General features: G+C 35.5%; 1 protein-coding gene across 1 annotated transcript; it reads left to right on the top strand.

Moving 5' to 3' along the window:
* Positions 1–5,332: 5,332 nt before the first annotated feature.
* On the top strand, positions 5,333–8,008 carry LOC117316620 (serine protease inhibitor Cvsi-2-like). Its single transcript, XM_033871295.1, has 3 exons — positions 5,333–5,393; positions 6,901–7,035; positions 7,706–8,008. The coding sequence occupies exons 1-3, from the start codon at positions 5,351–5,353 to the stop codon at positions 7,849–7,851; spliced, it is 324 nt and encodes a 107-aa protein (XP_033727186.1). The 5' UTR covers positions 5,333–5,350; the 3' UTR covers positions 7,852–8,008.
* The last annotated feature ends 6,514 nt before the right edge of the window (positions 8,009–14,522 follow it).

The following is a 14,522-nucleotide window of genomic DNA, read 5'->3' as shown; positions in this document are numbered from 1 at the left end:
TGTTAATTGACTATTTATTTTCAATTATATTCTAAATAACAGTATTGCCAGCTATGACCAGTGCAATGCATGCACATGGACCTTTTATTTATTTCAGAGCGATATATACTTTATATATGTTCATAATAATCAAATAGTTGCTGTAATTATATAATGTGTGTATTATGTGTGTATAATGTGTGAATGTAAATTAGATATACGAATGAGTAATCTCCCCTTGACTGTTGTATTTCATAATTTTCATTTCAATATCTGAAATATACAAAATATCAATCTATTACTTTAGGCACCATAGGAGAGAATTTATTTAGACTTTGACTGTTATTTGATCCTGTTGACTTTGAACATCTACGTCATTAAAATTTGTTGAAATGAAAATACTTAATGTCAAAATAAATGTTAGGTTATTAATAAATGTTTCGGGAGTCTTCTGTATGTTCATGTTTATCTCCTTGTGGTAGTGTGGAACTGTGGATATGATGCCAACTTTAGTGTTACCACACTAAAGCAAACCAAAAATGCTAAAGACAGCCAGCAAAAGAAAAGACGCATCACTGTTTATAGTCGAACATCGTTATCTCACCGTCTTTGCTTACCAAAAGTTTTAATTGTTTTGTATTCAACCTTGGCAGATTAAGCCTTGTGTTTAATTTCCCTCGTCCGCCACATAGTAGTGTAACTATTTACTATGAAAAGTTTAAAGATTGTTCCAGCACTGGCCACCTATGTCTTACCTTGGTTGTCATTTACAGTAAGAATATCGTCAATTTAACCTCTTTCGATTAATATTAATACAGAGAATATTTCATCAAATATTTACTTTTTGTTCGACAAAAAATCTGACATATTGGACAAATCAACTCAGTCCTTGGTGCTGCCATAACTATTTACACTACCATGGACTTTCCACGAACCCATATGTAATATAATTTCATTGGCTTCTCTTAAAAAAAGATGCACACTAATTTGAAAAGCTTGATTGTTTATACTAACAGATAAAGAAAAAAGAAGGTTGGATTTAAAAGAAAACCCGGAGATATATAAAGTTTGATTGTAATTAATAACTTTACACATATTACTGACCAGGATTGATGTTCAAACGGGAATGAACTACACAATGGTAGCATAAATCTGCATCTCAGGAAAAAAAAACTCCGAACTTTGGGGAAAAAAACAGGCAAACGGGTTAGTTTAAACTTTTGATTTTATTGCAGGCCTGTTAATAATAAAGCATGAAACTGAATTTTGAAAATAAAACTTTGGATATTGAAGATGAGATGTAATACACTAGACGGGAAATGACAACGACATAAAGAAGCTGAAAGCATGTATGGAATATGTTCTTCTCAGTCAGTTATGACAGACTGTGTTAACACATTATAAAGATGTACAAATAAGACAAAATAACACGAATTAACAGATTTTATTGTCTACCTTTAGTTCGTCTGATTTTCTCTTTTATTTTCATAATTGTTCGCAACAACTTTTTAAGTCATATATATATAATAATGATAATAATCTTATTCTTGACACCTTGACTACAAAGCGGGAATCAAGCGTATAACATCCATTGCACGCCACATCATATTATTTGTTGACATCTTTCTGTGACAATTGATACATGGACTTTTCTGATGTCATGAACTTGTTGATGTCTTAAGAGTCAGAAACAATTATTAGGTCACTTAACTTGATTAACAGTATTAGCATTTGATGACAGTTTGATGGCATGCACATGTTGGCCCTGACTGACCCACTGGGCTGATGGGCTGAGCTAAAAAGGGGGCAAATTAAATGAAATTCCATTACTTTTCAGGACACCAATAAGGTAGAATCAAATACTCTTCATAAATGGTCTTAAGGTGCTTTACCAAAATTGTGAATTTCATTACCTTGGGGTCGAACGTTTGCCACTGGAGAGTTTGTTTGTTTGTTTTTGCTTAACGTCCTATTAACAGTCAGAGACATTTAAGGACGTGCCAGGTTTTGGAGGTGGAGGAAAGCCGGAGTATCCGGCGAAAAACCACCGGCCTACGGTCAGTACCTGCCAACTGCCCAACGTAGGTTTCGAACTCGCAACCCAGAGGTGGAGGGCTGGTGATAAAGTGTCGGGATACCTTAACCACTCGGCCACTGCGGCACCTAGGGGGAGGGAGTAAACTAAACTATAGTTTATATAAACAAAATATCTTATTTTTGATAATCATTTATTTGATTTCTTTGGGAATTCATTCTAACTTGGTTAGAACAGATTTAGAAGGCAGTTTGCTGGTATGCAAATGTTGGCTCGAGTAACCTTAAGGGGCTGATAGGCGGGGTAAAAATGGTCGAATTGACGGAAATATTTCGAAGCTCAGGTGACCGTTAATGCCCGTGGGCCTCTTGTGTAATCATCTTTTTCTAGAATACTGTGAAGGCCTATATCTGTTGGAACCATTAAAGCACAAACAATATGTCCTTCTTTCCCAAATGTGTGATTAAAATAGTTGTAAAACATATTTAATATTTCTGATTTCAATGCGCATATTTATTTATAAGATATGTCAACCCCTATTTCTTACAGGTCAAATACCCTTGATGAGACTCATTAATGAGTAACCAGAGTTTCATCTGACCCAAACACCGGAAGTTATACACTGACAAGCCCTCTCACAGTTTTTTACTTTGTTTTAGGAACAATGTTTTAAATGACAGATAATCACATATTAAATTCAGGGCTGGATTTTCACTAACTTGAAGTGTTGTGCCTCTTGGTTTTCTTTCCTTTAATCTTATTCTAGCAGTTTTCCATTCATTTTTTTCAGTTCTGCACCTCATCATGTACATCTGATGATATCTTAAAGTGTTCGAAAAATGAAATTGGTTATTTTGTTGAGTCGCATTGACTCCTTTGGTTAAAAGGTCTCTATCTGACAATTTTTATCTTGATCACCTGCCCGAAATTCCACAAAGTTTGTTTGAACGAACGACCTTAACCTTCATTAAACATCACTGGGAGTCAGACAAACAAAAACCTTGGAATTATATTTTACTCAATAACCCAGAGACCAAGAGACATTAAATTGGGCCTGTAGTATACTGTGGTGAAGTGAAACAAATTTTGTCAAAATGAACAACCTTGACGTATATTTAAGGTCACCTGAGTCAAAACGTACTTAAAAGTTTAATTTTATTTCTTAATAGCCAAGACGTCAAGAGAAGAAGATCATTGATGCAGGACCATAGGGCCTCGTGTTTGGTTGCTGCACAATTCATTAAGTACTCTTCCAGGCCAAGAGATTAAAGGTCATTGTCATTACTTTTTTTCTTGACAAACTTTTTATTCACATAGCATTTGTTAATTTTCTTTTTCAATTATATATTGAATTATACATTAAATAACACATTAAGATAATTAAAACACAATCTTATCACTACCAAGATGATATTTTTCCAGAAAAATATTTGGTATATAGTGAACATTCTGATCATATAAATGGCATCAGTATGTATGTCCAGATAACAAAAATAGATCCCATGATGCCTAACATGAGCATGACAACACACAAATAAACACTTCTCACCAGACCTGTCCTCTCATTTCTCATCAGACCTGTCCTCACACTTATCATCGGACCTGCCCTCACACATTTTATCAGACCTGTCCTCTCATTTCTCATCAGACCTGTCCTCACACTTATCATCGGACCTGCCCTCACACATTTTATCAGACCTGTCCTCTCATTTCTCATCAGACCTGTCCTCACACTTATCATCGGACCTGCCCTCACACATTTTATCAGACCTGTCCTCTCATTTCTCATCAGACCTGTCCTCACACTTATCATCGGACCTGCCCTCACACATTTTATCAGACCTGTCCTCTCATTTCTCATCAGACCTGTCATCTCATTTCTCATCAGACCTGTCATCTCATTTCTCATCAGACCTGTCATCTCACTTCTCATTAGACTTGTCCACACACTTCTCTTGAGACCTTTCTGAACACTTTTTTTTTTTTTTTTTTTTCCAATTGATATAATTTAATTGTAGTTTCTTTTTAGAGCACTTCATATCAAAGTCCAAATTAACTGTCTATGCAGTTTAAACTGAACAATTCCCTTTCTGGCGGTGACTGATGTAATATTTGCTGCGACTGACGGAAAGTCTTTTTGATTCTTAGTGGTGTAACTATTAACTCTCTGCCGATTTATCCCACTGTGGCAAACTGTCAGTACGGAGTCCAAGTTTCTTCTCAACGTTCATGACCATCATTTGTGACCTGAAGGCGAGACCTTCTGAACACTTTTCATCAGACATATCCTAATATTTCTCACCAGGCCAGTCCTGGCACTTCTCATTTGACTTGTCCTCTCATCAGACCTGTCCGTACACATTCCCATCTGACCCAACTTTTTTTCCTTTTCACCAGACCTGACCTCTCTTATTTTACTATTGGAACCGTCCGTCGTCGTTTAAACTTGTACAATTACTAGCAGTACGTAATAGTAAGGAACTTTGTCATTTAGGTAAATATTTACGATCAAGTTTATTATTACGTTCAACGTTTCAAGCTTAATATGTAATATGTATTGTTTAATTACCATATATTTTCTTCCGGTTACCTCCTGCAAATGACATTTTCGGGCACATTTTTTTTACTTCATATGTTATGCCTGTCGTCTTCCATTCTATCAAATTATGAATATGACTTCATACAATTATCTCATATATATTTCACAGCTGTCCGCCATTCTATCAAATTCATTCCTGTACAATGTAGGTTATTTTTCATATCATACTTAACATTTTGTATATGTTTTTGATATCCTTATTGTACATGCACATGACATTATTCTGTTTTTGCTGTAATACCGATGGGCCGCAAGGCTGAAAGTGAATAAACAATACAATACTTTTTATCAGATATCTTATCAGAGATGTCCTCACACTTTTCATCATATATGTCCTCTCACTTATCATCAGACCTGTCCTCTCATTTCTCTAGACCTCTCGTTCCACTTCTGATCAGCCCTGTACTCGCACTCTTATCAGACCTCATTGTCGCTACTTCTATAAATTAAAAATAAGTTGAAGTACAATATATTTCAAATTCTGCTGATCTGATTACTCTAATAAGTCTTTATAAAGTTCCAACTTGTACCTGTTTGCCTTAACAGGCCTGGAGTTCAAGGTCACAGTTACTGAAGAAAGTATTTGCTTGGAATATTTCATGTAGCTTCAGGCTAGAAAAAAAATGTTACTATGAATAGAAAAGCAACACATGCACAGATCAGTTATGTAAGATAAGACCTCGGTATAAAAACGTTATCTACTGTCATTGCTTAGACACAATTTTTCACGCATTACAATGAGGTTCTGCATCGTCACCGCCTGCCTTGCAGCATTTGTTGGTAAATATGGGTTTTGACTTATCTTGATAATTTTGGTACATAATTATCTCGGCAAAATACTAGGGACGAAGGGAATTCCGTTAATCACTTAGATTTCGTGAAGTTTATATTTCACGAACTTACATCTTCAGATATTTGCGAATGCATCATTTTGCGAACGTTGATCTCAAAAATGGCTTTAAATTCGCGATGAACTCTGTTAGAGTCATGGAGTCCATCCAAGGGCGTTTAGCATAGTAGTATATTATTACTCGCCTAAATTTCGGGTGGAATTTAATTGCGCTTTAATACTAGATGTGCATAACTTATTGCGGCAATTGTGTGATGTTTTATCAAATAAATAATACTATATTTACTTACTTAGAGATAATTTTAATTGATGAGGCTATATTCCAATGACATATTTAAACGTACATGGCCCTGACCAGAGCAATGATATGATGTTGTTTTTTCAGAGAACTAATTGGTAAGAAGTAGCTTCAAGACGGTTGGCTTTTTTTCTTGAATGGTTTATTCATTTCGAGTTATAAGAAAGGACTGCTACACTTAGTCCTATACTTATATTTGTGTTTCTACCACAACAAGCCGTGTTATCCAATATCGGACCATATTGTAAAGCTGCTGGCTGTTGGATTAACATAACGATATATACGATCTCCCGGTATATAATATATGTACGATGTCAATGATATTGATATTGATGGACTAATTGCTTCAGAAATAAAAGCTCACATAAACTGTTAGTGATGTGAGAAATGTTGAGATTTCTTTCAGATTGTTCTCGGGAAAAGCAATAGACTTCAACAATATCCGTCGTAGAGAATGCATCTCAGTAACCATTTAGAGGTCCAATATACTCCAGCACATTAACAATAAACATTAAAAAAACAGGCCGGTCTGGCAGAAATGTCCTAGACAAAGGACCTTGACCTCCGACAGTGACAGCGATTAGTCGAGAGTTTGGGCGGGAAGCAGATGGCTCTGCAACACACGCACGTGCATAAAGCCCACTATTGATTCGTTCATGTACTACAAATCTGCTGACATATCTAACTACCACTGTTTGTTATATAACTGTTTCTGACGTAATACATTTGCTAAAATCTTTTTTTTTTGCTTTTTTTTGGGGGGGGGGGGGGGGGGGGGGGGTATCATTTAGGTTTTTTTTTACATATGATAATAGCAATACTCCTTACTTGCATTTGTCATCAAATACGTGTGTTCAAACAAAGTCACAATCATGTCGCTGCCTCCTCGAAATTGAAGTAGAAACAGGTCACACGTCTAATGATTGTTGGGTATCGTATTTATTCACTCTCGCTAAAACTCGTGTCTATTGTTACCGTTAAAATAACGAACTAGAGTTAAACACATATTATATCCTTCAACCACTCGTCGTGTAACCACTATGTATCAGACAGTGAATTATGTATAAGTGGGCGTTACCATTAAGTTTTTTAAATGCTGCTATACCGCTGTACAAACTAATATTTATTTTATTAAACAGCGTACGTAGTGAGCGAGCACTGCCACAAAGATGACAATCTTATCACTACATGCGTGTTAACAGCGTGTTCTGGCAACAACACCATGATGATCTGTGAGCATGATGAATGCACATGTGCCATTGACCCACGAGTTCGTAAGTACATAGTTTTACTATATGTTCGAATGGAAATTGTTCATCTTCCTTTCAAAGTTGATATTATCGATAAAATATTATCTATCAAGGTAGTGAAATGGTAGGTGCGAACACACGGCTTCAAAAAAAATACACTGTTATAGAGGTCAAATTCGTATCTTTCGCTTTAAATTGACACTATATTCTGTATGGTTTTTATGATACGCATTTAATAAAAGTGATTATTCAATGCATTATTTCGGTCATACTTTCACTTCTTTTGCTCATTCTTTAGATTGAACTTGCATAAAGTATTACACATGCAAACATTGTACTTTTCTCGTTAAACTGTCCATTGTTTTCATTAATCTTTAGTAAAATTTTGACGAATTTGATTAACTTCAAGTAGTCGTTTTCAAAGAAGGCGATATAAAAAGGTATTTCATATTGTAAATTGTTCCTCAACCAAAAATGTCAAACCGTCAATAAGATGACATTGAAGTACGCACAGGCAAATAACAATAACGGAGATTGTACTTTTTGTATGGTTTTAAATACTTCCAATCTTTGGGAAGTAAGGTCAGAGTTTGAAAATATGACCTGTTATCTAGGTGATTTTAAGTACGTACCTTTTTTGCCTCCGAATTAAGGAGATAAGGTTCAAAAAGTTGTTTATTGTATATTTCAACAGCCTGTGGTATGAAGCTAGATTGTGAACATATACAGGAGTCGTGTGGCCATGAACACCACGGACCTCATCCACCCCCTGACAAGAGAGACCCTCATGATGAAGACAAGGCATGGCATTGTTTGGACAATTTTTGTAAATGTTTCTAGAACATTATATCTTTGTTAAATTTATTCAACAAAGCAAGTGTCTTTTCCTTAAGAAACATGTTTGTATTTTTAAATTTAGGACTCGATGAGAATTCAAACATTCTTGCAACTCCATACCTTATATACCAGAAAGGTAATAAATAAATTGTTGAAAATGCCCGATACATCATATATGATACTTACATTGCTATTTTCGCATCTTAGACTTTGTTCTATGGGAATTATACATCATATCTGATACTTACATTGCTATATTCACGTCTGAGACTTTATTCCATTGGAATTATACATCATTTATGATATTTCATTGCTTTATTCCAATCTAAGACTTTGTTCCATGGAATCACAAACAAAATGTACATAATTCTTTAGACATTTTCCTTGCTTAGGAATTTGAAAGGAACCACACAGAGCTTACATGCTAAATTATTTCTATCCAAGGTTTTCTATGAAGTAGATATACAGTGACGAACCCTTCACCTTTGAATACTATCCGAATGCTCTGCCAATTGAGCTACCTGGTCGCCGATGATCGATCCGGTCCAGTTCCGCAACATATATACACATTACTACAAATCCTATTATTCTATTTATGTCAAAAAAGAATCACGATCCTTAGGTTTGTCAAATTCCCTCCGTAATTTTATTAATGTAGTTTTCGTCCTATCAACGTCACCTCCATGTTCTGTAATTTATGCCAAATGAGATTAATACATGCAACAATCGTATTTATTTTCTTATGCGATAAAGATATTTGACGTACTCGGTGCTCGTTAATATAAATCGATAAAAAATCAGTAATCAGAAATTATGAGATCGTTAATATATATCTAGAATTGACCTGAATGAAGTTGGTAGGAACGGTTTACATTTGGTGGAATGTTGCTTTATATTTCCGATTTGTCTGTTTACATTTTACTCATATATGCCCTCACCATATCACTTGGATGTAAGACTTATGCCGTATGTCGGTATCTTCTATATGGTATGAACTAATCGTAGGATATATAGACTAATCGTCTTACATACAATTCGATGTGTATGGAGACAGTTTATACTGTTATTAGTGAGGACAATTACTGACGCAATCTATCTACCTATACAAGAATAGCTACATTCTTGCTATGGAAGGGCCTGTTACAGAACATGTAAGCTTATCAGTCGATCTGGCGCTTAATTGGGCAAACAATAACATCATGGTGTTATAACACGGTTCAAATAACGGAAAACATATTACACTTATGTACTGATATAAGTTCAATGTTCGTTGATATTCCAGGAGGCCACGGTAGCCGAGTGATTAAGATGTCCCGACACTTTATCACTAGTCCTCCACCCTTGGGTTGCGAGTGCGAAACCCACGTGGGGCAATTGCCTTGTACTGGCCGCAGGCCGATGATTTTCTTCGGGTACTCCGGCTTTCCTCCACCTCCAAAACCTGGCACGTTCTTAAATGACCCTGGCTGTTAATAGGACGTTAAACAAAAACAAACCAAACCAAACCTAGGAAGCACGTTTCAACAACGCGGTTCTCAGTTGGAGAACATGATATTACCTTGATCTGACCTACATTTCCATGACGAGGGTCGTTTATGTAGTAGACGACGCTTAACTTTATTATGATCTTTATGTCAATTCATATTTTACTCATATATTACCTTTGTTTGATAAATTTGGAGGTAAAGTTACGTTTCAAATGATAACTACCTACATTTTGTCAACCATAATCGAAACCTAGTGCCCAAAATACTACTTTATTTGTTCAATAACATAAACGGACAGTTTTCCGAAAGCAGAAACTGCAAAATATTGCTAATTGAAGCTAAATAGAAATAAGGAAACATAGAACATGAAAAGAGCGCAGTACAGTTAGGTAGAAATCCAACGACATTATTTATTAGACTTCTATACAGCTTTATAGATGAGAAACCGACACTACAGCTTAGACTTCTATATATAGATACCTAGGTCAGACAACCGACATTATAGCTTAGTCTTCTATACAGATGTATAGGTCAGACAACCGACATTATAGCTTAGTCTTCTATACAGATGTATAGGTCAGACAAGCGACATTATAACTTAGTCTTCTATACAGATTTATAGGTCAGACAACCGACATTATAACTTAGTCTTCTATACAGATTTATAGGTCAGACAACCGACATTATAACTTAGTCTTCTATACAGATTTATAGGTCAGACAACCGACATTATAGCTTTGAATTCTATACAGATTTATAGGTCAGACAACCGACATTATAACTTAGTCTTCTATACAGATGTATAGGTCAGACAACCGACATTATAGCTTAGTCTTCTATACAGATGTATAGGTCAGACAACCGACATTATAGCTTAGTCTTCTATACAGATGTATAGGTCAGACAAGCGACATTATACAATTATTGCCCTTGTTCCGGGTTGACATGAATATTTGACCACCCGAGAGGTGTCATGTCACCCGAGGGCGTAGCCCGAGGGTGACAGGACACCTCAAGGATGGGCAAATATTCATGTCAACTCGGAACAAGGGCAGTAATTGTTTTATTATACCGAAAAAAACATAAGTGAATTAATTTTGGTATCAATAAGTTTATTTATTACTATCAACAGTTTTTAAGAGGTACCCCATCGTCTTTCTGGACCCGGCATAAAATTCTCCCAGTTGAACTTTCAATGTATGGACGTCGAAGTTTTCACAATCCTTTGGTCTAGGCCTACCTGTTGCAGATAGGAAATGTCTAAAGGAATCCACGGCCACATTGATGACCCTTTTGGTGTTTTTAGAATCCTTTTCTTGCAATAATTTCGCCAATTCCTCCTCTGTTGGCAGACGATAGCGTCCGCCGGCAGCCATTGTTGTTGTCAAGCAGAATACTCGGAACTTCTCTGATTCGACTACTTTTGAAGACGTTACGGAAGAGAGTTCCGAGTTGGGGCTCACGAGAGGGTGACATAACGATTTTGGAGGGCTCACGAGAGGGTGACATAACGAATGTTTTTAATCACGTGACATGGTTTTCACTAATCAGAAGCTGTGATACAAGTCTGAGGTATAATAATATAACTTAGTCTTCTATACAGATTTATAGGTCAGACAACCGACATTATAGCTTAGTCTTCTATACAGATTTATAGGTCAGACAACCGACATTATAACTTAGTCTTCTATATACAGGTGTATAGGTCAGACAACCCACATTATAACTTAGTCTTCTATACAGATGTATAGGTTAGACAACCGACATTATAGCTTAGACTTCTATATACAGATGTATAGGTCAGACAACCGACATTATAGCTTAGTCTTCTATATACAGATGTATAGGTCAGACAACCGACATTATAACTTATACTTCTATATACAGATGTATAGGTCAGACAACCGACATTATAGCTTAGACTTCTATATACAGATGTATAGGTCAGACAACCGACATTATAACTTAGTCTTCTATACAGTTTTATAGGTCAGACAACCGACATTATAGCTTAGTCTTCTATACAGATTTATAGGTCAGACAACCGACATTATAGCTTAGTCTTCTATACAGATGTATAGGTCAGACAACCGACATTATAGCTTAGTCTTCTATACAGATGTATAGGTCAGACAACCGACATTATAGCTTAGTCTTCTATACAGATGTATAGGTCAGATAACCGACATTATAGCTTAGACTTCTATAAACAGATGTATAGGTCAGACAACCGACATTATAACTTAGTCTTCTATACAGTTTTATAGGTCAGACAACCGACATTATAGCTTAGTCTTCTATACAGATGTATAGGTCAGACAACCGACATTATAGCTTAGACTTCTATATACAGATGTATAGGTCAGACAACCGACATTATAACTTAGTCTTCTATACAGATTTATAGGTCAGACAACCGACATTATAGCTTAGTCTTCTATACAGATTTATAGGTCAGACAACCGACATTATAGCTTATACCTCTATATACAGATTTATAGGTCAGACAACCGACATTATAGCTTAGTCTTCTATACAGATGTATAGGTCAGACAACCGACATTATAACTTAGTCTTCTATACAGATGTATAGGTCAGACAACCGACATTATAGCTTAGTCTTCTATAGAGATGTATAGGTCAGACAACCGACATTATAACTTAGTCTTCTATACAGATTTATAGGTCAGACAACCGACATTATAGCTTAGACTTCTATACAGATTTATAGGTCAGACAACCGACATTATAACTTAGTCTTCTATAGAGAGTTTTATAGGTCAGACAACCGACATTATAGCTTAGTCTTCTATACAGATTTATAGGTCAGACAACCGACATTATAGCTTAGTCTTCTATACAGATGTATAGGTCAGACAACCGACATTATAGCTTAGACTTCTATACAGATTTATAGGTCAGACAACCGACATTATAGCTTAGACTTCTATATACAGATGTATAGGTCAGACAACCGACATTATAACTTAGTCTTCTATACAGTTTTATAGGTCAGACAACCGACATTATAGCTTAGTCTTCTATACAGATTTATAGGTCAGACAACCGACATTATAGCTTAGTCTTCTATACAGATGTATAGGTCAGACAACCGACATTATAGCTTAGTCTTCTATACAGATGTATAGGTCAGACAACCGACATTATAGCTTAGTCTTCTATACAGATGTATAGGTCAGATAACCGACATTATAGCTTAGACTTCTATAAACAGATGTATAGGTCAGACAACCGACATTATAACTTAGTCTTCTATACAGTTTTATAGGTCAGACAACCGACATTATAGCTTAGTCTTCTATACAGATGTATAGGTCAGACAACCGACATTATAGCTTAGACTTCTATATACAGATGTATAGGTCAGACAACCGACATTATAACTTAGTCTTCTATACAGATTTATAGGTCAGACAACCGACATTATAGCTTAGTCTTCTATACAGATTTATAGGTCAGACAACCGACATTATAGCTTATACCTCTATATACAGATTTATAGGTCAGACAACCGACATTATAGCTTAGTCTTCTATACAGATGTATAGGTCAGACAACCGACATTATAACTTAGTCTTCTATACAGATGTATAGGTCAGACAACCGACATTATAGCTTAGTCTTCTATAGAGATGTATAGGTCAGACAACCGACATTATAACTTAGTCTTCTATACAGATTAATAGGTCAGACAACCGACATTATAGCTTAGACTTCTATACAGATTTATAGGTCAGACAACCGACATTATAACTTAGTCTTCTATAGAGAGTTTTATAGGTCAGACAACCGACATTATAGCTTAGTCTTCTATACAGATTTATAGGTCAGACAACCGACATTATAGCTTAGTCTTCTATACAGATGTATAGGTCAGACAACCGACATTATAGCTTAGACTTCTATACAGATTTATAGGTCAGACAACCGACATTATAACTTAGTCTTCTATACAGATGTATAGGTCAGACAACCGACATTATAGCTTAGTCTTCTATAGAGATGTATAGGTCAGACAACCGACATTATAACTTAGTCTTCTATACAGATTTATAGGTCAGACAACCGACATTATAACTTAGTCTTCTATACAGATTTATAGGTCAGACAACCGACATTATAACTTAGTCTTCTATACAGATGTATAGGTCAGACAACCGACATTATAACTTAGTCTTCTATACAGATTTATAGGTCAGACAACCGACATTATAACTTAGTCTTCTATACAGATTTATAGGTCAGACAACCGACATTATAACTTAGTCTTCTATACAGATTTATAGGTCAGACAACCGACATTATAACTTAGTCTTCTATACAGATGTATAGGTCAGACAACCGACATTATAGCTTTGAATTCTATACAGATTTATAGGTTAGACAACCGACATTATAGCTTAGACTTCTATATACAGATGTATAGGTCAGACAACCGACATTATAACTTAGACTTCTATACAGATGTATAGGTCAGACAACCGACATTATAGCTTAGTCTTCTATACATATTTATAGGTCAGACAACCGACATTATAACTTAGTCTTCTATACAAATTTATAGGTCAGACAACCGACATTATAACTTAGACTTCTATACAGATGTATAGGTCTGACAACCGACATTATAGCTTAGTCTTCTATACAGATGTATAGGTCAGACAACCGACATTATAGCTTAGTCTTCTATACAGATGTATAGGTCAGACAACCGACATTATAACTTAGACTTCTATACAGATTTATAGGTCAGACAACCGACATTATAACTTAGTCTTCTATACATATTTATAGGTCAGACAACCGACATTATAACTTAGACTTCTATATACAGATGTATAGGTCAGACAACCGACATTATAACTTAGTCTTCTATACATATTTATAGGTCAGACAACCGACATTATAGCTTAGTCTTCTATACAGATTTATAGGTCAGACAACCGACATTATAGCTTATACTTCTATATACAGATTTATAGGTAAGACAACCGACATTATAGCTTAGTCTTCTATACAGATGTATAGGTCAGACAACCGACATTATAACTTAGTCTTCTATACAGATGTATAGGTCAGACAACCGACATTATAACTTAGTCTTCTATACAGATTTATAGGTCAGACAACCGACATTATAGCTTAGACTTCTATACAGATTTATAG

Source organism: Pecten maximus, chromosome 18 (genome assembly GCF_902652985.1).
Source record: "Pecten maximus chromosome 18, xPecMax1.1, whole genome shotgun sequence".
NCBI classification, from domain to species: Eukaryota; Metazoa; Mollusca; class Bivalvia; order Pectinida; family Pectinidae; genus Pecten; species Pecten maximus.
This window is presented reverse-complemented; position numbering and strand designations above follow the sequence as displayed.